Below are 27318 nucleotides of genomic sequence, written 5' to 3' on the forward strand. Positions count from 1 at the left end.
CTTCAGCATATCACTAAGAATACTGGGTAAACCTTTAGCTAGAACATCAAGCAATATATGTATTTTTCCCCTAAATTGTTACTTAATACCAAGTGGGGTTGACCATCACTAAAGAGATACGAAACCATACAAAGGCAAAAGCATCGGCATATTACAGAACAGGAGGACTGACAGACTTATTGGAGACTGACAGACACCAGTGCTACTACGAAAGCCTTTAAAGAATGAATGCTGTTTTCGGGTCAATGCTTTTAAGCCCATCTGCTTTCTCACCTTTATTTTCACAGTTTTGCCACAGTTGTTATATGAGAGATGTTTTATCAGTGTAATTACATAGCCACGCTGACTTTGTGAAACAAGTAGATATTCTTCAGGACATTTTCCACATATGAAAAAATGTTTTCAAAGCTGCAGGTACAGTGTGAAATTATGATTTTGATGATAAGCTATGATAAGTTATTATGCCTTTGGTTTCATTATGCTATTAAGTGCAGCTTGTTTTTCCAGGTCTGCCAGAGATTACTGCTAAATTAGCATACAATGACAGCTTGAAGCGTGTGTGTGTGTGTGTGTGTGTGTGTGTGTGTGTGTGGTAGAGAGAGGGAGAGAGGAGGAGAGAAAGGAGAGAAGAGAGAGAAGGGGGACAGCTGGTATGGGAGAGTATATACTCCTCAGGTTATAACCTGAGGTAAAATCCTTCAGGATTAGGAAACCTACCAATTTTATTGCTGTTTCTATTTACCCAAATAGGGGGAAGATTCCAAAATCCAATTCTGAGCTTGGAAGAAAATTCAACGATGGTAAAGACCTTAATTCAGTGTCCTATTAATAATTTTCTAGTGGTGCACTTTAGTAAGCGATTTTATATGTCTTCAGTTATTTACACCCTAAAGTTCTAGTTTCATAAATAAGGAGTGCTTTAGTATCACCTGAACTGTCTGAACAAACTCAATATCATCTCTGAATACAGTATTGTTACATTTTAAAAGTTCTTAGTTTCAAAGTCCGTTGTATTCACCTTTCTCTCAGTCGTATTTCTTGACTAGCCTTCTCTTCCTCCCCAAATAATGCAGTGTGCAACTTTATATTGGCCAACTATAATTTTCCTCACACTATTTTGTTAACATATGTGCAAATATATCTTTATTGAACAACTAATATTAATTTTTTTCAGCTAAGTTAGGGTTATGGCACAAAGTATCATCTGTGCTGTAAACATCGTGGACTCATCGCAAATTGGAAGGAGGGGGCAAAAGGCTCTAGGGACTGCAAACATTTCTTATAGAACCACAGCTGAGCTCAAGATTCCAAGTGGATTTTGGAATGGATTTACATTCAGCATACATTCACTGTGCCATTGGCAAAGCGCAGTTTTACCAGAAGGTCACTCATAAAATCATAATTTGTAAGGACTTGTTCGTTATTTTAAAAACCAGTGGCCTAATAAAAGCATGCAGTAACTTAAAAAATATATCTATTATGCGGCGTAATTAGGTCTTAGTTACCAGTGTTGGTATAGCTTGATGAATCACTGTACAAGCAAAAAGGATCTTATTATCCTCCGATTGTACTTTCGAACAAAGGGCACGATATGCCTAATTCCTGACTGCTACAAATCACATTTTAAAACATTCTGTTTGTGTGTTTGAAATTACCCCTGAAAAAAGCAGCAATTACAAATACCCTTGTTATTTTGCCCCCCCCCCCCCCCCCAGAAAAACATCCTCTGGTTGCTTTTCCCTGTCCTTCTCTTCTTTCGGAAGCAACAGGAAGAAGCCTGGGGAGCCTGGGTTTTCCAGAGAGCTGTGACCAGGTAAGTCTGCTCTGGCAATTCACAGTTTGTCTGCATAAACTGTAACATGTCACATCATGAATCAAAGTTCTAGTTTATAAAATAAGGGTAACTTATTTTATAAGTAACTTTAACAGCAGTAACTTTAACAATTGGGGTTGCACAGAAGAGCTCTTGACTTCTCTGTGTACATTCTTTCAGGAGTGAATCCTTTCCCCATTTCAAGTATCCCTTTCTATCTCTAACTCTGCACTGAGTTAAGAAAGGGGGAAAAAACCCTCCCCATTCTTCCTTTATTGAGCACAAGCGGCTGCCTTGTCACCCCCTCCCCCCCACCATGTTATCTGAAATGAAAAGGCTGGGCAGATGTACAGATTCCCCAGGTCTCCTTTGCTTCTAATGGGTGCTCAAAGTTTCACTCTCAACCTAGTGCAGACTCTTGGGAATTCAAGTGTACCGTGGCATCTCACACTGCTCACAGCGATTTAGTGCGGGGTGGTTCAGAAAGGTGCAGCTATCACAATTCCATGGAGCCCCTTCATAGTCTTCATCTCGGGGTTGTGTCCGAGGACTCTGTTTGGAGCTACTTGGATGCTCTGAGAGCAGTTAGGAATAAAAGAGAGAAAACAGAAAATACAGTGAATTTTTTTCTAAGTATAATCCAAACGGAAATTAAAAATTACCCCCCAAAAGCAAGGAAAGTGGTATTGTGAAATGAGAAAGCCAAGTAGTATACGTAGCTACTAGAAATGTAGAACTAAATAGTAAGTTTATGATATATTTTCTACTTTGTTCTCAACAATTTACTTTTTTCCTACAAGAAGTAGACAGAAGTCCAGCACAGACTACCTTCCAAGTTCGTTATCTCTAGATAGTGGAAAGTTATGCTATATTCCAGCCAAGTGAAAAAAATGAGAAATGTTATATAGCATGTTAAATTAGTTCTACCTCCTAAGTCTTCCCTCACAAGTTCAGCCCGCCCATGACTCCCACCCCCCGTAGTACTAGCCATACTATATCAAACATTGATTAAATGTGTGCCTTCTTCCACGAGCCTTTCAGCTCCACAATATGCATGTTTTTAATCGTAATGACTTATAAGTGGTGTGACAGTTCATAAAAAAACATTCTATCAATCATAGGGTGGATGGGTATGTCGATCCTTTGATATCATTAGGGTGGCCACGCCATTCTTTGAGAAATTAAAAACAGCTGTCCCTGTTTTACAAATCAGGTTTTTCCAGGACCAGAGGTGTAGCTCCAGGAACAATCCAAAGCCCACAAATCCTTTACCATTCCCAAATCCCTCCCCTATTTATCTTAAGAGGCTTGTAGAATAGTGGCGGGGGCGGGGTGGATCTGGCCTTAAGGAACAAAGTCCACCTAGGAGAAGCTTGCATTTCTCCTCCTATGCCTTTGAGATGCCAAAGTTCTAGCTGGTCTACTCCAGGAATGCTTATCTAGGCCATTTTTAAAATGCAAATTTCAAAGGTAACTAACTCTTATCAATAAGAAAAAATAAAGGGGGGGCTAGGTAACTTGGAATTTGGCTTGTCAAGGACAAATACAAATCTTAAGTGTCTTCTCTATAAATATTAGTAAAAAAGGTTTAACCATCTAAATAGGTGACCTTGATTTGTTCAATCTGCCAGAAACCCAGTCTGAATCCAAACTCTTTTGTAAGTGGTGGGTTTCATATTATCGTACCTGGTTCCTGGCTGAAATTTTGGCATGGGAAGTACTGGGTCGCTGTGTCTGTTTGGATGTATGTATATATGTACTGATTTTGGTAACACCACATACCTACAATCTATAAAAGAGCTCTATTTAATTGGCTTCAATGAAATTAAGTGCTTATATAAATACTCAAATATAAAAGAAAACAAACCAAATGAATTTCAGGACCATGATCTAGGATTCATTTCAATGAATGAAAACAAGTTTAAGTTTGTTGGTTTAATGAATACAGACCATACAGTCATCAACATGAACTTTTATTGTACCTAGGTTGACTAGAAGTCAAATAAGATGTTACTATTCCTGTTACAAAATTTGTCAGCAAGAAAATAAGTTGATATGATGAAACTTTAAAGGTAAATGAGATGAGAGTTTTTAGGTGAACTCTTTAGGAATAATGTTTTAGGTTAGGACTGCCTACACGGAACAGTTTCTCCAGATTTTTGGTAACTTGAAACTGCTAAATTAAGCGATGGGAATTCGCTGAATATTCAGATCATTTCCAAATAAGATACTAGAACATTAGCTGCTAAATAAACAAGTCTGTTTGAGTTCACTGGACATGTCTTGGGACCCACTAAAGAAAGAAATTAATTAGGTTATTAAAGAAAGAAAGAGATTAGGATATGTTCATAGTTCATCATACCAGCATTTCCTGATTGGCAAACAAACAGTTCATAATTACTTCTTAGCTTTTGCTAGAAACTAAGGCTTTAAGGTTAAGAATTCTAATTAAAATATGTAAGTACTAAAAACTAGTAAGGAAAAACATCCTTGTATGCAAGGAAAAAGAAGGTGCATAAAGAATGAAAATGTGTTTTCTGAAGGGAATAGAAAGTAATTTTGTCATAAAGCTGGTTATTTCTAAATGGGAAAGAAAATAAGGGAGAAATTAATACGAATATAGAAAGTTGTAGAAGGTTTGTGAGAAAAAAATCTTTAGAAAGGAATTCTATGGGTGGTCAGGACTAAGATTAAATTCAATTGAGTGTGGGAGGGAGACGCAAGAGGGAGGAGACATGGGGATATATGTATATGTATAGCTGATTTGCTTTGTTATAAAGCAGAAACTAACATACCATTGTAAAGCAGTTATGCTCCAATAAAGATGTTAAAAAAAAAAAAAGTACACTAAGAGGAAATCTTAAAAAAAAAAAAAAAAAGAAAAAATTTAATTGAGTACATAAACTTTAATGTATGTTAAAGGGAAAGTGGTGCAAAACCTGAACTTGGTTATCTCTCTGTTAGGAGTACAGACTTCTTTTCTTATAATATTAATCTGCGTTTGATAACATATTGTAAAGTCCAGAACTCTCAAGTTCAAGTTGTTTTTTATTTATTTACTTGGCCTTGTTTTCTAGATACTGTTAGAGGAATCTGTCCCATATGGTGGCCACTAGAAATGCAGCCACTCTGAATTGAGATGTGCTCTAAGTGTAAAATATACACCATATTTGGAAGATTTAGTATGAAATAAATAAAGAATGTAAAATAAAATACCTCACTAATTTTATATTGATTTCATAGTGAAATGTTATTTCACTTTTCTCTTCTACTTTGGCTAATAGAAAATTTAAAATTATGTACGTGGCTTCAACTGTATTTCTGTTGGACAGCACAGCCTTAGAAACTCAGTAGAGAGTAACTTCTTAAGGGAAAAAAAAGGTTGGCCTTTACTTATGAGAACTCTACATGGGTTAACATGTGTGTTTGGACATTTTGCACAAACTCCAGACACACAAGTACAAACCATCTGCAGCTGCTGCCTGGGTGTCATGGATGTCCTCCTGTACTTTGGAGGTCACGCTAATTCTTCGGGCTTTCCTCTCAACTGTGCAGGTGTCTGATGAGTCTGCATGAGAAGAAGCAGAGCCAGGAAGAAGGGATCAAGCTGTTCATTAGAAGAGCGGACAGGCTCACAAGGACCTTTCACAGAACACACACAGTTGAGTATTTACTCTATTACCTCATGCTACCTTTCATTCTCCCATGAAGGCAAGTGCCATATTTAATACTGCTTTTACAACCTATCCAGAGCAGTGGATAAGGTTGTATCCACTTTTTCCATCCTCTCTAATTACTTGGAATAAATGACTTATTTCACCAGTTTCCCACTTTCTAGTGAGTTAGGGGTGCAAACTCAGTATAATTAAATGTCAATATGAACCCAAAATTTGGGAGATTATACTTTAGCAATTCCCTGATTAAGCAGTAGTTACTAGAAAATTATGGGTTTCAAGTACACTACCCATATAAGGCTAACCAAAGAACACATTGCATTAATAAGGTTAACAGTAAACCATAGCATTTTATAAAGAACAAAAATAGCAGTAATTGAAAAATCAGAACCAACTCAAAGTAATACTATATACTGATAATACATACTCCCCAATCTTTTCATAAATTCCAGTTACCTGTGTGTGCAAAAGCCCAGTAGACACTTCACAACATGGACTGCAGGCACACCAATTTCTTGCTAGAATACTGTTTCTCTTAATTTATAGGTAGTTAGTAAGTAGTGTTTTGTATTAAGTAAAAACAAAAAAATGGCAGACTTCATATGATTTACCCTTAAGAACCAAAGAAAGATCTTATATTTCGTAATCAGTTCTGAGCCCATAAGCAGTCCTCTAGTACAACCTACCTCTGGAAATCAGTGCTCCACAATCCTAAGCATGGGGCTTAGGCATTTAAACACTGTTATCAGAGTAAAACAAAAGCAGAGTGAACATCTTAGGCTCCAGAGAATAGAATAAGGTAAAGTTCTACTTCTTAGATCTGTTAACCACTTTTATAGCATCACATACCTCCTCCTCACTGACTCTTACAACAACCCTGTACAGAAGCACCTCTCTGGATCTGAACAAGGTCAGGTGGCCAAGACAACCAGGACCAGTGCTCAAGTTGTACCACACCAAGGTCAGTGCTCTCGCCACTATGAGTTACCAATGTCAAGGTTGGGGGCCGGGGGAACGACGACTTTCCGAATCAGCTGAGGGAGCTTATTACACACACACACTTGCATTGCTTAACTACAAAGTCTAGTCCAAAAAGATTTCTCAGTCTCCCTTTCTGTCTTTCCTTCTTTCTCTCACTCTAATTATCACACTTATTATTCAGATAAACATCTATATTCCACTTGGATATTCTAGGTCTTCTGCATTTCCATATGACTTTCAGAATCAGCTTATTAATTTCTACCAAAAAAAGAAAAAAACAGTTAAATCTGGTATTGCATCAATATGAAAAGAATAGGTACCTTAATAAAATTGATTTATTAACAGACATGGTTTATTACTATTTATTTAGGTCTTCTTTGGGCAGTGTTTTATAATATTCAATGTACATATCTGGTTAAATTTATTAATAAGTGTCATTTTTTGGATGGTATTGTAATTATCCTTTTAGCTCCACTTTCCAATTGTTGGCTAATATGGTTTTTGGATCCTGACCTTATATCCCAAAACCTTGTTAAATTCACTTATTAGTTCTAACAGTTGTTTTTTGGTATCCTTAGATTTTCTTTGCAAATAATCATGTCATCTGAATTTTATCAGATGTTTTTCAGTTATCTAATGAAATGATCATATGCTTTTTCTCCTTTACTTTCTTAATAATTGCATTCCTGAGGCTAAACCCAGTTTGGTCATGATGTATTATCTATCTATCTATCTATCTTTTTTTATATAGTGAGTACTTTATTAAGTTTTTTTATGTTATGAGGGTTATTGATCTGTAACTAACTTTGTTCTCGTTCGGGGAGGTAGGTAATGTCTATTGGGTTTTAGAATCAGGGTCCTGCTGGCTACATAAAGAAAATCGGAAGCTTTCCTTCCTCCTCTATTTTCTCAGAGTTTGTATGATTGATTGGCATTATCTCTTCCTTAAATATTTGATAGACTTCACCCACTGGTGCAACCATCTGGGTCTAAAGTTTTCTTTCTGGGAAAACTTTTGATAATGGATTCAATTCCTTTAATTACATATATAACTAGTTATATTTTCCCTTTTCATCTTGTTCTCAGTAGTGGTAGGATACATTTTTCAAGGAATGTGTCCATTTCATCTACAGTGTTGAGTTTATTGGCATAAAGATGTTCACTGCATTCCCTTAACAGAGAGATAATCTTTCATTGCTGATTTTGGTAATCTGTTCTTCTTCTTCTAGATCAGTCAACCTGAGAGTTTACTGATTTTCTGTTTGTTTGTATTTTCTGTCTCATTGATGTTTCTTATGTTTTCTTTTTCACTTACCTTGTTCTTTCTTTTCTATATTCTTAGGGTAGAATTTTATGTCACTGCCATTAGATCTCCTTGTCTTATATGAGCATTTAAGGCTATAAATTTCCTTCTAAGCACTACTTTAACTGTTGTAAAGAAAAGAATTTGGCCTTGCTCAAAGAAAGCTCTAGCTTTGTCCCCAGCTCCTGGAAGATAACCTCTAAAATCTTGCAATTTCTCAAGAGACAGGAGTGTCCTTGTTAATTACGGTGGGCCCTTCAGACCACAGAGTTTATGCTAATAAGGTGGCTCACAGTGGACATATCCCTTAAACAGGGTGATTCCTCCCACAGCCCTTGAATCAATTAACTGGATTACCACTAGGTAATGCTTCCTTAGTAGATACAAATCTGGTACTTGGTAGTCATCCACTAAGATTCTTCTTTGTACCATTTTTAGACAGCAGTAGGCTATTTTAAATGCAGAGCAGTCAAAACATCCATAGTATTGGCTTGGCCGAACAGTTGGTTCGGGTTTTTCTGTAACATCTTATAGAAAAGCCTGAACGAACTGTTTGGCCAACCCAACAGTATTACACAATAAAAAGAACACGTACTGCATTGCCACCTATAAATGAAATACTTAAAACACTCTGTACCGAGTGTTGAACACAAAGCTGTTCAACCAAACTAAGTAATTTAGGTTAGGTAACATTATTTGTGTAGAATTTTAAATTCTCTGATTAATCAGTTTGATGTGATTTTAAAATGTTACACCCTTAGGTAACTTTTTTTTAAGTAAGGCCTTCTCCAATATTGTATGTCCTCATGATCAACCTACCTTGAGTTCTTTAAACCAAAGAGGATTAAGATATGAAATGCATACTTCATCTCAGTCTTGAGAATTATAAGAATGGAGAACTCCGAAAAAGATTAAATTTTTTAAGATACTGAAATGCCAGTTATACATTTGGTACATAAAACTCAAAAGAAAAGATTTGATATCTTTCATACTACACAGAAATGATTTAATAACAACTATGCAAAAGTGACTCCTCCAAATCTTGGTTATGTAGGATTTACTTTGTCCTTGATGAGAAAACACCTAGTCCCAATCTAATTGTTATGCCTGCCTGTTGAGTACACAAGGATTCTTTTGTGGCCTGTCAGTCAATTAAATAATCGTAGAGCTACTGCAGATCAAACTTCCCATTCTAAAAGAAGACCTTTAAAATTCCCATTACACTGTAAGAATTATCTTTTAGGACTATAGTTTTTATAATGCTGAGTACATTTATAATGTTAACTATATTATATACAGTTTCAACTTATTCTGGGGGAAGGGAGACAACATAGCAGAGTAGAAGGACTTGAGCTCACCTGCTCTCACCAAGACACCAAAATCACAACAAACTGCTGAACAACAATCAACAAAAAACAAACACTGGAACCTACCGAAAAAGATATTCTACATCCAATGGCAAAGAAGAAGCCACAAAGAGATGGTAGGAGGGGCACTTTCACCATATAATCAAATCCCATACCCACCAGGTGGGAGACCCACAAACTGAAAAATAGTTATATGGTAGAGGTTCTCCCAAAGGAATGAGGGAATGTAAATTGGTATAGCCACTGTGGAAAACAGTAAGAAAGAAAGATTTCTCAAAAAAAACTAAAAATAGAGCTACCCTATGATCCAGCAATCCCACTCCTGGGCATATATCTGGAGAAGACCATACTTCAAAAAGATACATGTACCCCAATGTGCATTGCAGCACTATTTACAATAGCCAGGACATGGAAGCAACCTAAACGTCCATCGACAGAGGAATGGATAAAGAAGATGTGGCACATATATACAATGGAATATTGCTCAGCCATTAAAAAGAATGAAGTAATGCCATTTGCAGCAACATGGGATGGACCCAGAGATGATCATACTAAGCAAAGTAAGTCTGAGAAAGACAAATAGCACTTATATGTGGATTCTCAAAAAAGGGTACAAGTTCACTTATCTACAGAATAGAAATAGAGTTATAGATAGATGTAGAAAACAAACTTACGGTTACCAGGGGTAAGGGGGGGGAGGGATAAATTGGGAGGTTGACATAGACACACTACTGTATATAAAATAGATTAAGGACCTACTATATAGCACAGGGAACTCTACTCAATATTCTGCAATGGCCTATATGGGAAAGTGGCAAAGAATCTAAAAACGAGTGGCTATATGTATGTATAACTGATTCACTCCGCTCTACACCTGAAACTAACACAACATTGTAAATCAATCAACCATACTCCAATAAAAATTAAAAAACAAAAACAAAACTCATGGGGATCGGAAACCAAAAATCTACAACAGATACACAAAAGAGGAAGAAAAAAGACGTACAAAAAAAATCCAAAACAATTAGTAAAATGGCAATAAGCACATACATATATCTATAATTACCTTAAACGTAAAAGGACTGAATGCTCCAACAAGGAGACATTGAATGGATACGAAAACAAGTCCCATGTATATGCATAAGAGACCCAATTCAGATCTAGGAACACAAACAGACTGAAAGTGACAGGATGGGAAAAGGTATTCCATGCAAATGGAAATCAATCAAAAGAGAGCTGGAGTGGCAATTCTCATATCAGACAAAATAGCCTTTACAATAAAGACTGTTAACAGAGACAAAGAAAGACACTACATAATGATCAAGGGATCAATCCCAGAAGAAAATCTAACAATTGTAAATATCTATGCACCCAACACAGGAGCACCTCAATAAGGCAAATGCTAACAGCCTTCAAAGGAGAAATTAACAGTAACACAATGATAGTGGCAGACTTCAACACCCCACCTACATCAATGGACAGATCATCCACACAGAAAATCAATAAGAAAACACAGGCCTTAAAATGACATATTAGACCAGATGCACTTAACTGATACTTATAGAGCATTCCATCCAAAAGCAGCAGAATACACATTCTTCTCAAGTGCGCATGGAACATTCTCCAGGATTGATCACATGCTGGGCACAAAGTGAACCTCAGTAAATTTAAGAACGTTGAAATGATATCAGCATCTTTTCCAACCACAACACTATGAGATTAGAAATCAACTACAAGAAAAAAACAGCAAAAACCAGAAACACGTGGAGGCTAAACAACATGGTACTAAACCACCAGTGGATCACTGAAGAAATCCCAAAATGCCTAGGGACAAATGAAAAAAAAAAGCACGACAATCTAAAACACATGGACGCAGCAAAAGCAGTTCTAAGAGGGAAGTTTATAGCAATACAATCTTACCTCAGGAAACAAGAAAAATCTCAAATAAACAACCTAACCTTACACCTAAATTAACTTGGAAGAGAACAAACAAAACCTAAAATTAGTAGAGAAAGAAATAATAAAGATCAGAGCAAAAATAAATGAAATAGAGACAAAGAAAAAAATAGAAAAGATCAATGAAACTGAAAGCTGGTTCTTGGAAAAGATAAGCAAAATTGATAAACCTTTAGCCAGACTCATCAAGATAAAGAGGGAGAGGGCTCAAGTCAATAAAACTAGAAATGAAAAAGGAGAAGTTACAATGGACACCACAGAAATACAAAGGATCATAAGAGACCACTACAAGCAAGTCTATGCCAAAAATATGGACATCCTGGAAGAAAGGGACAAATTCTTAGAAAGGTACAATCTCCTAAGACTGAACCAGGAAGAATTAGAAAATATGAACAGACCAATCACAAACACTGAGATCGAAACTGTGATTTTAAAACTCCCAGCAAACAGTCCAGGAGCACATGACTTCACAGGCAAATTCTACCAAACATTTAGAGAAGAGCTAACACCCATCCTTCTCAAACTGTTCCAAAAAATTGCTGAGGAAGGAACACTCCCAAACTCATTCTATGAGGCCACCATCACCGTGATACCAAAACCAGACAAAGATGTCACAAAGAAAGAAAATTACAGGCCAATATCACTGATGAACATAGATGCAAAAGTTCTCAACAAACTACTAGCAAACAGAATCCCAACAACACATTAAAAGGATCATACACCACGATCCACTGGGATTTATCCCAGGGATGCAAGGATTCTTCAATATACGCAAATCAATCAGTGTGATACACCATATTAACAAATTGAAGAATAAAAACCATATGATCATCTCAATAGATGCAGAAAAAAGCTTTTGACAAAATTCAACACCCATCTATGATAAAAACTCTGCAGCAAGTGGGCATAGAGGGAACCTACCTCAACATAATAAAGGCCATATACGACAAACCCACAGCAACCATCATTCTCAATGGTGAAAAACTGAAAGCATTTCCTCTAAGATCAGGAACAAGACAAGGATGACCACTCTCGCCACTATTATTCAACATAGTTTTGGGAGTCCTAGCCACAGCAACCAATCAGAGAAGAAAAATAAATAAAAGGAATACAAATTGGAAAAGAACAAGTAAAACTGTCACTGTTTAGAGACAACATCATACTATACGTAGAAAATCCTAAAGATGCCACAAAACTATTAAGAGCTCATCAATGAATTTGGTGGAGTTGCAGGGTACAAAATTAATACACAGAAATCTGTTGCATTCCTATACATGAACAATGAAAGATCAGAAAGAGAAATTAAGGAAACAATCTCATTTACCATCGCATCAAAAAGAAGAAAATACCTAGGAATAAACCTACCAAAGGAGGCCAAAGACCTTATACTCTGAAAACCATAGGACACTAGTGAATGAAATCGGAGATGACACAGAAAGATGGAAAGACAGACCGTGTTCTTGGATTTGAAGATTCAATACTGTTATAAATGACCACACTACCCAAGGCAATCTACAGATTCAATGCAATCCCTATCAAATTACCAATGACACTTTTCACAGAATTAGAACAACAAATTTTGAAATTTGTATGGAGACACAAAAGACCCCGAATAACCAAAGCAATCCTGAGAAAGAAAAACGGAGCTGGAGGAATCAGGCTCCCTGACTTCAGACTATACTACAAAGCTACAGTAATCAAGACAGTCTGGTACTGGCACAAAAACAGAAATATAGATCAGTGGAACAGAATAGAAAGCCCAGAGAAACTCACACACCTATGGTCACCTAATCTATGACAAAGGAAGTAAGAATATACAGTGGAGGAAAGACAGTCTCTTCAATAAGTGGTGCTGGGAAAACTGGACAGCTACATGTACAAGAATGAAATTAGAACATTCTCTAACACCATACAGAAAAAGAAACTCAAAACGGATCAAAGACCTAAATGTAAGACCAGATACTATAAAACTCTTAGAAGAAAAACATAGGCAAAATACTCTCTGACATAAATCACAGCAGTATGTTTTTGGATCCACCTCCCAGAGTAATGAAAATAAAAACAAACAAACAAAAAAACTCCCAATGGAATCGAATTCAACTTAAAAGCATTTGCACAGCAAAGGAAACCATAAACAAAACAAAAAGTCAACCCCCAGAATGGGAGAAAATATTTGCAAATGATGCAATCGACAAGGGATTAGTCTTCAAAATATACAAACAGCTCATGCAGCTCAATATCAAAAAACAAACAATCCAATCATAAAATGGGCAGAAGACCTAAATAGACATTTCTCCAAAGAAGACATACAGATGGCCAAGAGGCACATGAAAAGATGCTCAACATCAGTGATTATTAGAGAAATGCAAGTCAAAACTACAATGAGATATCATCTCACACCAGTCAGAATGGCCATCATGAAAAAGCCTACAAACAATAAATGCTGGAGAGGATGTGGAGAAAAGGGAACCCCTCCTACACTGTTGGTGGGAATGTCAATTGGTACAACCACTGTGGAGAATAGTATGAGGTTCCTTTAAAATCTAAAAATAGAACTACCATATGTTCCAGCAATCCCACTCCTGGGCATATATCTGGAGAAAACCATACTTTGAAAAGGTACATGCACCCCAATGTTCATCGCAGCACTATTTACAATAGCCAAGACATGGAAGCAACGTAAGTGCCCATCGACAGAGGAATGGATAAAGAAGGTATGGAAGATGTGGCACATATATATATACAATGGAATATTACTCAGCCATAAAAAAGAATGAAACAACCCCATTTGCAGCAACATGGATGGACCCAGAGATTATCATACTAAGTGAAGTAAGTCAGACAGAAAAAGACAAATATATGGTATCACTTACATGTGGAATCTAAAAAAATAATACAAATGAACTTATTCACAAAATAGAAACAGACTCACAGACTTCAAAAACAAACTTACAGTTAGTTACCAAAGGGGAAAGATGGTGGGGGAGGAATAAATTAGGAGTTTGGGATTAACATATACACGACTATATATAAAACAGATACTCAACAAGGACCTACTTATAGCACAGGGAACTCTACTCAATATTCTGTAATAACCTACATGGGAAAAGAATCTGAAAAAAGAATGGGTATATGTATATCATAACAGAACCAAATTCACTGTACACCTGAAACTAACATAACAGTGTAAATCACCTATACAAAATAACAAGTTTTCCAAGTTATTTTTTAAAAAATAAACTGTATATTGTATTTTAGTTACCTTTGACCTCTAGGAGTTATTAATTTTAGTACTTTTTAGAAATTAATGTTTCGGGCCATTTTATTATTGCCACAGTAACATCAATAGGGTAACTTTTAAAATGCTATCTCTAATGGAAATTTCTCCAGCTTTTTAGGTGAACTGCCAAGGAATTTTCATATTCATTTCTATGACGTCTGTGACATTTCCCTACTTACCTTTTTTAGGTGGCTTGGGTGGTACAACTGGACCAGGCTCTATGTTGTCATAAAAATTATTCATAGCTTTTGGATCAAAGTTACCTATAAAGAAAATAAAATCAGCAGGCATTTAGGACTCTCTCTCCTGTTATTTGAATTTTTTGTTGAAAATATGGAAATAAAACATGTAAAAAGGGGAACTGTTTTTCCAGGGTTTCAAAACTCATTATACTATCCTACCCTTCTCCCACTGAAATTGTTTTACCATTTTGAGAAAATACCCAAGCAAACTACCACTTCAGTTTCTTTCTACAATGTATCACCTAAAGGAACATTTTTCTAACTATAAAGCTCATCTCTTTACACAGGATTAAGTATGTGGCGCACATAGGGAGGTAAATGAAGAAGAGAAATGAAAGGATGACTGAACTGTTTTCTCTGTTTGTTTTGATTTTAATGAACAAAACCATGAGAAAGCTCACGTTTATGTCTTTCATATTAACCTTAAAATTTTATCCATTATAAATTCAAGTATGGAAGAAGCTAAACATAGATTTACAAAGATTAATCAAGTTGTTATGATATCAGCAGCTCAGGGATTCCTATCTTCAAGAAAAGGAGTATCTTAAATGTTGCCTACAGACTTATCAATAATAAAAGATGATATGCTGCCAATTTCAGCATAACAGAACAATCTCACCTCTCTCAAAATGTTCACTCCCTGATACAGTGTCTGTTTCAGCCCCTTCTCCTGAGATGACTCCTGCAAGGTCAGTTTTGATCCAATGCCAACTTTGGGTCCTACCTTCACATCTGTGAACCCATCATTGCAATCTGCCAGTTCTGCATAATTCCAGTTAAGCTTTTAAACTGTATACATGTTTATTTACAGAGGATGATATGTGGTACTGATAGTGCAAATATATTGGATCTCTTGATTTCTAGAACTAATTTTCTCCCCCAACAAAAGTTTTCCTCACCAAAACCAACAACGAAGCTGCTTTTCATCAACTCACGCACTGATCTGTATCTAATCTAAATGCCCTGCCCCCCAAAATGTCTAGATTCCTTCTCTGGCTTAAAAATTTAGGCTGAAAACTCAGTATAAAATTCTTCCAGAGGATGGAGGAGTAGAATTTAGTATAAAATGGATGTATTTGGACCCCTTATGAAGGGAGATTTAGAACTGCTTAAGCACCAAACAGAGCTCTTTATTGCCCAACAGAGACCAAAAACACAGGTCTTCGTTTATAAAACCTCAATAACGAACAGTTTTCCTTGCAGGTACTATACACAAATGTTTTAATCCATTTAGATGTGCTATTTTTAAATAATTTTCTGAAAATAATTCCTATGATGGCTCATGAAAGCCACAATGCTATTTAATTTATTAATTAGATCTTTTTATGCTTTAAGATGCTGCATATGTATTTCTTCAGTTACTTAAGTTACAGCTGATGATGATCTAATTTCTAGATCCCATAAGGCTTACTAAAAATATCCTAACTAAATGTTTTAGTGTTTCTTGTTTAGCTTCAAAGAACACATTAAGCAAAAAAACTGATGCAACCTTCTAATATCCTAGCAATAGTTTGTCTAACCCCCACACAGTAGTTCTTTCATTGCTTAAAGCTACTAGGCTGTAGAGTCCCCTAGGCTTCTGAAAATAAAACTTCAAGGGTACCCAACCAGATTGCTCAACTTTCACATGGAAATGTGCTTCTGTCTATTGTTCACAGAGTTCCGTATCTTTTTGGTTCCCCCACTTCTACTGTATAATCTTGCCTTAAAATGGCAACGGGGTACTTTACAGTAGAAGCTCTCTTAGCTGCCATAATTAAGAACAGTAAGTGGCGGTGGGGGAGGGGTGGCTGACTAAAACGGAATTCTTAAGAAAAATTACACGCCAACTTTATTATTTATTTATTTAATTTATTTTTGGCTGCGTTGGGTCAGTTGCTGTGCGCGGGCTTTTTTCTACGTGCGGCGAGCGGGGGCTACCCTTCCTTGCAGTGCGCGGGCTTCTCATTGCGGGGGCTTCTCTTGTTGTGGAGCATGGGCTCTAGAGTGCAGGCTCAGTAGTTGTGGCGCACGGGCTTAGTTGCTCCGTGGCATGTCGGATCTTCCCGGACCAGGGCTCGAACCCGTGTCCCCTGCATTGGCAGGCGGATTCTTAACCACTGTGCCACCAGGGAAGCCCAGGCCAACTTTAATGTAACGAAACATATAAACATAGCAATATTTTAATGTTGGACCAAGACCTTTTCTTTATGTATCTGTTGACCAGACTTCTATATTGTCTTTCTTAAATTAACTACACCCATCATGATGATCTAAAGTGGGGATGGGCAAACTTTTTCTGTAAAGGGCCAGATAATAAAAGTTTTAGGCTTTGTGGACCTGTAATACGGTTGTAAGCCCTCAACTGCTGTTGAAACACAAAAGCAGCCCCAGACAATATGCAGACAAATAGGTCTGGCTATGTTCCACTAAAACTATTTACAGAAACAGAGAGCAGGCTAGTTTGCTGCACCCTGATCTATAATTCCCTGTTTTGATTTTAGAATGGAGCAAAAAAGACACTTTAAGAACATTTAACTTGAGAATACAATCCTCTTAGATTTTTGATTTACCTCTGCAACCCTTTTCAGTTGTTTTCACCCATATCTAATTCACAGTCCCTATATATATTTTTTAAGTGTTTGCCTTTGAGTCTTTAAAAAGCAGTTGCCTATGGCTTTTATAGAAAGAGCAGCTTCTCCTGCATTCATGTCAGTTTTGAAAACATTATGCCAGTTACAATACTTCTGTAATTTAAACGGGTTTAAAAACAGGCACAACTGACTCTTGGTAAGCAGACAATTCAGCTGATGCGAGCAATAGTACAGAGACATGCCAGAATGCAGCCTCCTGGCTGTGTATTTTACAGAGGGAAATGAAGAATATCTCTAACCTGGTGAGTTGGGTAAATCAAAGTCAATTAAGAGAGCTTCTACTGTAGTACACTTCTATAAGAGAGCCAAAAAAAACCCAAAAACAAAATATCTAAGATAGAGTTGAATGTTTTCATGTAACAGATAACACAAAAAACCGCATATGAAATTTATTTTTAAAATGAGAAATCTGATGTTCTGATTTGGGATCCCTATTTTTACAGATATCTTAGATGACTATCACATAATATAAATCTACTAAGTGTTAGAATTAAACCCCAGCAATTTATAAGATATTCACAGTAAATGACTAAAAGAGGATAAATACAGAGTAACAGCATAAAACAGTCTAAATGGTAAGAACTTAATGATGAAGTTGCCAAAGTAACACTATTTTTTGATCACCCAAATCTGATCTATGACCGTGGAGTAAGGGATCTCTTTACCAGGACTGTGATCTTTTAAGAGAGAGTTTTTATCCATTATTTCTGTAAAACCAAAATGATTGCTGTTTAAGCAGCTTAAAACACCACACTATTACTTATGGTTTACCAAATAATCAAGTCTATACCTCTAGATTGAAGGAGGTCAACTTCTTTCAGTGTACAGTCAACATTTATCTGGAGTTGTCTGTTCATGCTTCTCAATCTTGTCATTTCCTCAGGCTAGTAAGAAAGGACCCAAAATAGCAATTGTGGGAAAGTCATTATCAAGCCCAACATTTAAGAACTGCTATTCACGTTAATCGTTCTGACTGGTTATTACCAAGAAAATGGCCCTAATCCATTAGAGGGCATGTTTAAGAAGTCCTGTATGTTTTTCAAGGAATAGTCAGGTAAAGTGGTGACATCAGTATGGCCACATATAAACAAAATCTGCATATAATGTGGGGGGGCCATAATACTACACTATGTTCTCTCATACAAATACTACCATATTTTAATCACAAAGCATTGAGAATATTTTATTTCTACGTTTTCATGGTAAGGGAAACTAAGAACCTTTTAAACAAGCAATGTCCACGATTTTAGTCTCGTCAAGGCTGGTAAAAATTACAACAGTACTAATTTTAATTAATGCTTATTAATTGTCGGCACTATGTTCACCAGAATTCTCTCATTCTTTCCTCAAAACAATCTTCCCAGGTAAGTACTGATATCACCCCCAATTTATACATGAGAAAGCTGAGGCACAAAGAAGTTATATAATTTTCCCAAGGTTATAAGAAACATAATTGATAAAGCCAGGATTTATATAGAGGTCTTCTATATAAACTTATATAGAAATCTTTTTGTCTTTTTTTCTAGATCAAAGGAAGCTATTAACCTAGTACATGAAAATTTCAGAAACAAATGGATTCCATTCTTCCTCCAACTCTGTTTCCTTCTGCCTCGACCTTTCCAGCCCAGCCTACTCCCTAGGTCTTTCAGGGGCATACATGAGACTCTGAAATGTGAAGAGAGCCCTATTTTTCAGTTAAATAAAGCTTTTTGGAAGCCGCTACTTCCCTTGAGATTCTGAATTTCCTTACTATTTACATATATGTACAGTAAAAAATAGAGTTTAGACTCCAGAGGCATGGGTACTGAATCTTTCAGCACAGCACAGCTATTAACCCAGTTACTCAGGTGATTTCAACTACATGAAGTAAAAGATAAATATCTGCTATGATAGGAAGACAATAAAATCCTATTCTGATAAAAACATGTTGTTTTGCTGAAAACTAAATACAAAAGTGATGAAAAATAAGCAAAATGGGTTATTTTAATTACCAATAATGCAAGATATTATGCTGTTAGGACATGTTATCAGAATAACTGGGAATGCCCATTAAATTAGCAGGTGTCAAAAGTTTTTAAAATGATATTAACAGGCAGAATATAATAAGAGCTACAATCCCTTAGAATGCTAGGGGAACAAAAAAGTCATTGAGAAATATTTATATTAGGGATTGCTTTTCTTTTCTCCTTCCTAGGGGCAAACCATGTGATGTCAACATGCAAAATGTTTACACCTTGTAATTAAATATTAAAAGTTTAAAACACATCTGAGCATTTATATTAAAGATAAAGCACTTGGTCAAGGGTTTCAAAGAGTGATGCTGTCCTCCTAGGAATATGTGAAAGAACCTATTCTTTTCTTTGTAGAATCACTGGGAAAGTCAAGTACCTAAAGGAGCAAATCCTTCCTATGTATTTGTGGGGGGAAGGGAATGTTTCAGCCATAGCGGTCCTGAATAGTGAAGCTCTGTAACTAAGTATGGAAATATTATAATACACTTTATACTCAAGAGGCTATTATACATGTGCTTATAACAACAAAAAAACTCCCGCCAACACGCTCATTTCCAAAGACAGTAGAACCACTGGAACTCACTAAAACTAAGAGTTTATCTGTAAGATTCCTATGTCCATCTTCATAGCTTCTGATTGAGGGGAAAAAAGCTGTTTCTGAAACATTACTACCATTTGTCCAAAAGTATACTGTATTTTCATGGGGGAGGGGGTTTCAAGATTGGTTGTGTATAATTTAGACTTGTTTGTAAAGTACCAAGATGTTTTATATCTGACATTTCCAAGTAAAAAATTCTAAGCTTTTTTCCAAAAGGTGGCAGAAATACCTTGAGTCACCTGTTCCATCAGTTTAAGAAGTTGTCTCAGAGAGACCAAGGTTGAACACCACTAATGTTCTTTCATAGTTTGGCCCCAATTACGCATCTGGGATTGTGGGTTGGTCCAAAAACCCAATTAATCAGGACAAGATGAATGAAGGGGAAAAACTTGTGGGAGGGAGTAATTGGAAGCTCTCCGATTATTAAAATCTTATTTTTCCTTCAAGGTATAACTTAAATTTCCCCCTTCTCCGTGAAAGTGTCCCATCTTTGAACACTACTAGCAAAAACTAACATTTCTATCTCAGAACTCTGAAAGTACTTAATATCACTACCATTTAGTTGGCCAGCACTTCTGATTTACTGTCTTACATTATCTTTTCTCTCTCTCTCTCTCTCTCTCTCTCACACACACACACACACACACACACACACACGTACAGGTTCACAGACAGATATATGTATGTCTTTTCACATACAGATGTTGTTAAGAGATGACATCTCCCACAGCATTTAATACAATGCTTTGCAAATAGGAGACTGAGAAAAATGACGGCCGTTAGGCAATCCTTCACTTCTGCCCTCCTTGGAAAGGTTATTTCACTGCTCCTCTAAGCATCTGCAACTGCACATATAGCTGGTCACAAACCTGCATTTCAGTTTCATGAGGCACACAGGTTTCTAACCAATTTTTTAATACACTACTTGGTAAGAAATTAGTTTGAAACGTAAAGGAGGCAATATGTGCTTAGCAGCAAAAAAGTTAATTCTCTTGTATAATCCTACACGAGGGGGACAATGATAGTGATACCCATTTATTGAGCACCCACTTCACACCAGGCACTTTACATATACTGCCTCTTTATCGTGACAGTAATATTAAAATATACCTCTTATGATTCCCTTTTATAGATAGGGAAAATCAGATACAGAGAAGTTAGAACCAGTGAGTAAGGAGTTACTCTGGCTCCAGAGCCTGTGTAGGCACCCTTTCAACTACATCATGGTGCCACGAATGAGCCTCGATGAACAAAAAGGGAATTATGACTAAACGCTTTATTTCTTAATTAATTTTCTACATAATATATACCCTTGTTATACATGTTCCTAAAGTTAAAAGGAAATCAAATTTTCTCAGAATATTTCAGATTTGTGTTATGTATATACATACCTAAAGCAGATCTCTCCAGTATCTTGTAAACAACATTTACTGTTGGGCATTGTATAAATTGTTTAATACATTGTTTAATGTATATTATCTTACTTAATTCTAACAAAAATCCCATGAGATGGGTACTCCCCAGAAAACAAGCATAAAGGAAGTTGCTTATCCAAGGATATATGAGTGACACAGAAGGAGCAGAAAGAAGTAGGATTCAAATTCACACCTGCATTGAGAGCCCAGATCCTAACCACCACGTATAACTGTTCTTCAGCCACGCATTCCTATTAGTCTTCTATTTTACTCTAGGTCTGGCAGTGGAAACACATGGGAATCACACACTCAAATTTCTCACCTCTCAGATATTATCACCCACATGAGCCACTAATCTCTGAAGCTGGGTGATGGCTACACAGGAGTTCACTATACTATTCTGCTTATTTTATGTATGTTTGAAATTCTCTATAACAAAAAGTTAAAAATAAATTATAGCGTAGGGCAGCAGTTTGACTAACTTCCCTCTTTTTCTAAAGAAGTCTCATCAATAAAAGCTCTCGTGTAAAATCTGTTTGTTTTTTTTTAAGCACTGATCTATGCTACATTAGACAATTCTCTACTTCCAACAACAACAAAGAAATCAATAGGGCTTTAGCAGGGATTATTATACAGCAAGAAGTTGCTAAACAAAGTTTATATGGTTATTTTAGAGAAATGACTTCTATGCTAAGAAAATTTGTTTATACTCTACAAGTACCTAAAGGACTCCGAAGTGCCCACCCACCACTGGTGGATTCCCATTTGGGTTATGTTCTTCAATATCTCCCCCAGTCAGAGGATATAATTAAGATTTCGAGTGGGGAAAAAAATGAGGCACAGATGTGATTTACATTAGTATCATCTTTCAGTTAAAGATAGCTTTGTAATTTTCCATGTGTCTTAAGTAATTAAAACCCTTCCTTCTCACTTCTGATATTGACTATACTTAGGTATTTAGTCAATATTAGAAAAAATTTCATTACATTATTAAATAGGCCTTTTTCTCAACAGTTAACTTCTCAAAAACTTCCACTGGTTCCCCATTACCAGCAGAATACAGTTCAAACACCTCCACTATTCTACCTATGCACATTAACCTGTTAAGACATCAGAAATCTCAGCTTAAGTGAGGGAACTGTAAAGACTCCTTAAAGTCTGTCTTGACTTCAAGCCTTCATTACCTCATGCTCTTTTTCCCTTCTAAAATGCCTTCCCCTTTCCTCTATGCCTACATAGCAATACTGTACTGTTTAATATTTTTAGGTTATGCTGTAATACTGATTTTCATACAGTTATTAAGGGAAAAAGGTGAGTTCTAATAACCTTATGAAAATCAGATGAAAGTTATATAGACCTGCTTCCCATATAAACACACATATGAAACTCTGCATATAATTTCAGGGACTCACGGATCTCCTTTGAAGCCACGAACTTCAGTTAAAAACTTCTCTATGAGGGCATAGCTGCAGACATCCTGTCTGCAAGAGGCCTGACATATACACTAACTTCTCTAAACTTGTGCACTCTGAGAAAGAGATTACCCTTAGTTAAGAGATGGTAAGAACATGAGGAATGGCTCCATGAAAAAGTAGAGATTAAGTTGAGCCCTGAAGAACAGACAGCATTTATACACACAGAGCTTCAGAAGACCACTCCAGCAGGAGCATAATGTGAGAGAGCAAAGTGTATTGAGTATACACGGATAAACTAGCTGATGTATGAGTTCTCTCATTACCTGTGAGCAGACACAGCACTTACTATACTGTATTACAGTTATCTATTGATGGGTCTATTTCTCCCACTAGCAGGTATACACTAAGCTCCTAGCATAGGACCACATTCATAAACTGTAAAAAAAAAAAAAAAGCTTGTTGAACGAATGAATGTTGAAAGATGAAATGATAGGTTGGATCACAGAAAGCTTGTGATGTCACAGGATTTTAGGACACTTGTTTCAAATTTTTCGGAATTTTTAAAGAACTTTAGAACTCACAAATATTAACCAACATGTTAAAAATATATTACCGAATCTTTTCATGAGAGCAGTTCCTGTTAGGACCGCTGTTAATACTATTATCTTAGTTTCTACAATTATTTACACTAACAAAATTGCTCTGCTTTAAAATATTCTATAGTCAACACTTTCCCAAAATGCATATTCATCTTGATCTAACTCATGTGCATTAATGTACTTAGAAAAATAACTTTTAAATGTTTGAAAAATATATATACAATATGCTTAAAGGAATAAATGAATACAGGAGAACAATGTATAAGATATTTGGTCAAGGTGTACTTTTCATTTCTATTCGGACAGAAAGCAATTTACAGTGAATGAGGTGCTTTACCTTGATTATAACTGTCAGTGTTTGAAAATAGTGATGAGTCTATGGAATTCACACGAGAAAAAAAAATAAAGCATCAAATTATTTTGATGAGAACAGAAGGCAGAAGTCCTGCATCCACTGTTTAAAAAACAGAAACAAAACCAAAACTGTGCCAGGAACAGAACCTAAAAGAAAAACAAACAGCCTGGACAGCCAACATGTCCACCTTCCTATCCATGCATCCTAATAGATCGTACTTACCCTTGGGATCGCAGTGGTGCAGCTGACCCTTCTGAGCCGTCTCTGCATCAGGTCATGCTCCATACTGTTAACTTCAGCCTTCAATTGCTCTAGCTCCTCTTTCTCAAGTTTCAATTGCTTTGCTAACCTCTCCATCCTTGCTCGCTGATGTAACAGCAAGGCTATAGCATTACAGATAAAGTCATTGCAGAAAGTAACATTGAACAAGTGACTGGGAAATTTCTATATGCATTGCTAATGTATGAAATACCTGTAAAGAACCCTGTCATTCAACTTCAGGTGACATTTACTCTCATGTCTTTCTAATGCTATTCTGCCTTCAAATCTGCTTTAATTTAGCTCTTGTAGCTTCTGCCAAAATGACACCATCTACACATTCCTCTTGTTCTATTGTCCTTCATTTCCCCAAGATTCTCTTTAACTATACCTGTGTGCGTTTTAAACAGGCTCAAAACCAGGCATATTGAATTACAATCATAATTACTTCCCTTCTTATATACTGAAAGAATACTAAATTATCACATATCTTGAAACAAACTTTTAAAATACTCTATTCTCCTTATATTTAGTTAGGTCCACTGTGAACTAATCCAATAATGTTCTTCATTACCAATCCCACTTTTTGTAAATATATTACTTATAAATATTACACCCTTCAGGCCATCCTCTTAGAAAATATTCAAATTTTTCACCTTGGTAAACTTTACTCCACCCTCTATGAATCTTTTTTTCCCACTCTGTAGTTTGTATTTTTGACAGTATTGATTTCACTTGTCTATATTTTTCTCCCAATGAATGTTCTTCCTAAAAAAGAAGTCTTTTAGGTCACTATTATCATGCCTATATTTTTATATTTTAAAGCAAAGTCTGTAGATGATTCTGAAGCACTAACCCTATTCTTAATAGCAATGCTAGTGCCCAATATTTAATAAATACTAAATATTTAATTAAAATTAAACAGCTAATATAAATTATTTTAGTTTGAATAGGAGATTGCCACCTCACCACAAAGATTAAATTTCAAAAAAGGGGTAAAATTACCTTGTGTATAGGCATAGTCATCTGATCCAGAACTAGAACTTCTCTGATATTTATGGCTTCCCTTTTCTCCCCCAGAGCCTGGTATCACTGAAATGGGCTGAATAGGTTCTGGGGCTGCAGAACGTTCTTCTTGATCCACTAAATTTAAAAGATTTTCAGTTGTTGCTCGGCCTACAGTAATTTTAAAAACTGTAGTTGGGTTTGGTATCATCCGAGGAGACGGTGATGGAGCGCAAGAAGGTCCAGTTGGCTGTGTATATGTAATATACACAGGATTGACACTAAATGGAGGTTTTGGTTGACTGGATATCCCTCTTGAAGGAGAACTTGAAGGTGGCGTGCTGGCTGTGTACAATGAGTGCTGATTCCGTGGAGACGGCTGATTACTGATAGGTGAAGGACTCCTATTAATTGCTGTCCCAGATCTCTGAGAGGGTTCGACTGTAATTTCTATCTTCTTCATGGATCCTTTGGGTAAGCTAGATGGTGTATATGGGAGATAGGCTACTGAATGACTTCCCTGTTTCTGATAGCTAGGAGGTCCTTGTTGATATGGATGGGGTGGAGTAGTTGAAGGACTCGGTGGCATGAAGACATGGGAACTAGGGTGGCCCAGCTGGGATGGTTGTACTTGATGCTGTGGAGAGCTGAAGGGTGAAGGACATTGAGAAGGTGGTGGTGAATGGTAAGCAGGTTGAGGGATCTGCTGTTGTTTGGGAGAATACTGAGAAGGTTGATAGTTCTGTTGATGTGGATAAACAGGTAAAGGACGCTGGCTATAATGAGGCACTGGGCCCTGTGGTGAGGACTGCCATGGCGTACTCTGAGGAGTTTGTCTTCCTGATGAACTCTGAGATGTCTGTCTAATATAGATAGAACCAGGAGACCCATAAAGATTGCTTGGAATTTGTGGAAGAATTTGTAAAGCTCTTGGTACAGTCTGTCCAGAAGGGAGGTTCTGGGATACTGTAACAGTAATTGGATTTGTACTATACCGAGGTATGTGCATGTATGAAGGAGGTGGCGGTGGTGGTGGTGAAGGCCCTTGCATAGCAGATGGAGTCATTCCTGTTTGAATGGAAGATGGCTGTTGAGGTGGCTGTGAAGGAGGAGTAGCTGCACTTCTGTTCTGTTCATTCATAAAAAATGGATTGTAGTTGGGAGTAGCAGCGACAACAGCTGGAGCTGAGTGTGGTTCCTGAACTAAACATATCAGCTGTTTGCCTGCTGCATGCTGTGGATCAATATGTCCATCACTTGAGCTATGTACCAGTGTTCGACCACCGTTAAGTTGCACTCCATCTCCTGGGTGGTAGCTACTAGGAGAATGAATACCCAGGTTAATATGCAAAAGGCGATTTCTATTCATCCTGTTGTCATCTGGACTGTGGTATTCCATATATAAGTATTTGCTACTCTCCTGGGAAAGTGCTCGGCAACAGGCTTCAAGATTGTTGTTGTTCTAGGGGGAAGAAATGGTAAAAATAACATTGGCAAAATGGACAAATCCTAATAGTGGGAAGTCAAGCTTTGCCACAGAATTATGTAAATATAATTGCCATAGAATAAGTAGAGAACAGTATTTTAAACACAAAAAGCTTTATGGTCATCGACCCTGAAAAGGAGATCCCAAACAATCCATATTATTTTACAGACATTTAGCTCACATAACTAGTACTACCGCTACTGCTACTGCTACAGAAATGTAAAGTACCTACTAATGAACACTGTGACTCAACCCCAACTTTTCTGACTCCAAATCCAGGACTCATCTTACACTTGTTGCATCTCAACAAATTAAAATGCTGGGCTAATCTTGGATTCACCACACTTGCTGTAATATATAAGTAATATCCATCATTAATATTTAAACTGATAAACATGAAAATAACCATGCGTTAGTTTTCAAAAGGTAATGAAACCCCAAACAGAAAGAAGTTATAATAAAATTCCTAAACACTCAAAACAACAAAAATTCTAAAGCAGCCTTTACTTTTCGTTTAACCAAAGTTAACCCTATCTAACTTCAACTGTCTGTTTCATTATGAAAGATTAAGTTAAAAAAAGATATCAGTATAAAAACAAAACCACTTTTTGAATTATGCTCCCATGACTTTGCCAAGTTATGGTAATTTAACACAAAACCAGGTCTTGACTGCCTTAATGAAATTCATTCACACTCCCACAGTCTCAAAAGTTTTTACCTGCTCAAACGTAGCTTGGTACACTTCCAAAATCTTTTAAAGATTTCAATTTTTTGAATTATATACACACACAAAGATGGTAAACAGCAAACTGACATTTTAGATGTTCCAACTGACAGTAATCAAACTAATAAAAGGTTTCCTCTTTTGAAAATTTTAAGGTACTATAAGATAGTTTTCCATTAAAATACAGAATTCAGAACTATTT

At 36.5% G+C, this 27318-nt stretch overlaps 1 protein-coding gene across 1 annotated transcript in view; it reads right to left on the minus strand.

Annotated features, from left to right (window-relative positions):
- Positions 1-1724: 1724 nt before the first annotated feature.
- TAB3 (TGF-beta activated kinase 1 (MAP3K7) binding protein 3) overlaps positions 1725-27318 on the minus strand; it is a 105384-nt gene continuing 79790 nt past the window's right edge. The window contains exons 5-10 of the mRNA XM_068533702.1: positions 24907-26368; positions 23866-24026; positions 18040-18133; positions 14554-14637; positions 5280-5381; positions 1725-2388 (exon numbers count right to left, since the gene is read on the minus strand). Coding sequence (XP_068389803.1) covers positions 2240-2388; positions 5280-5381; positions 14554-14637; positions 18040-18133; positions 23866-24026; positions 24907-26368 — 2052 coding nt within the window. The 3' untranslated portion in view covers positions 1725-2239. The remainder of the gene's footprint in view (positions 2389-5279; positions 5382-14553; positions 14638-18039; positions 18134-23865; positions 24027-24906; positions 26369-27318) is intronic.

Source organism: Eschrichtius robustus, chromosome X, assembly GCF_028021215.1.
Source record: "Eschrichtius robustus isolate mEscRob2 chromosome X, mEscRob2.pri, whole genome shotgun sequence".
Lineage (NCBI taxonomy): Eukaryota > Metazoa > Chordata > Mammalia > Artiodactyla > Eschrichtiidae > Eschrichtius > Eschrichtius robustus.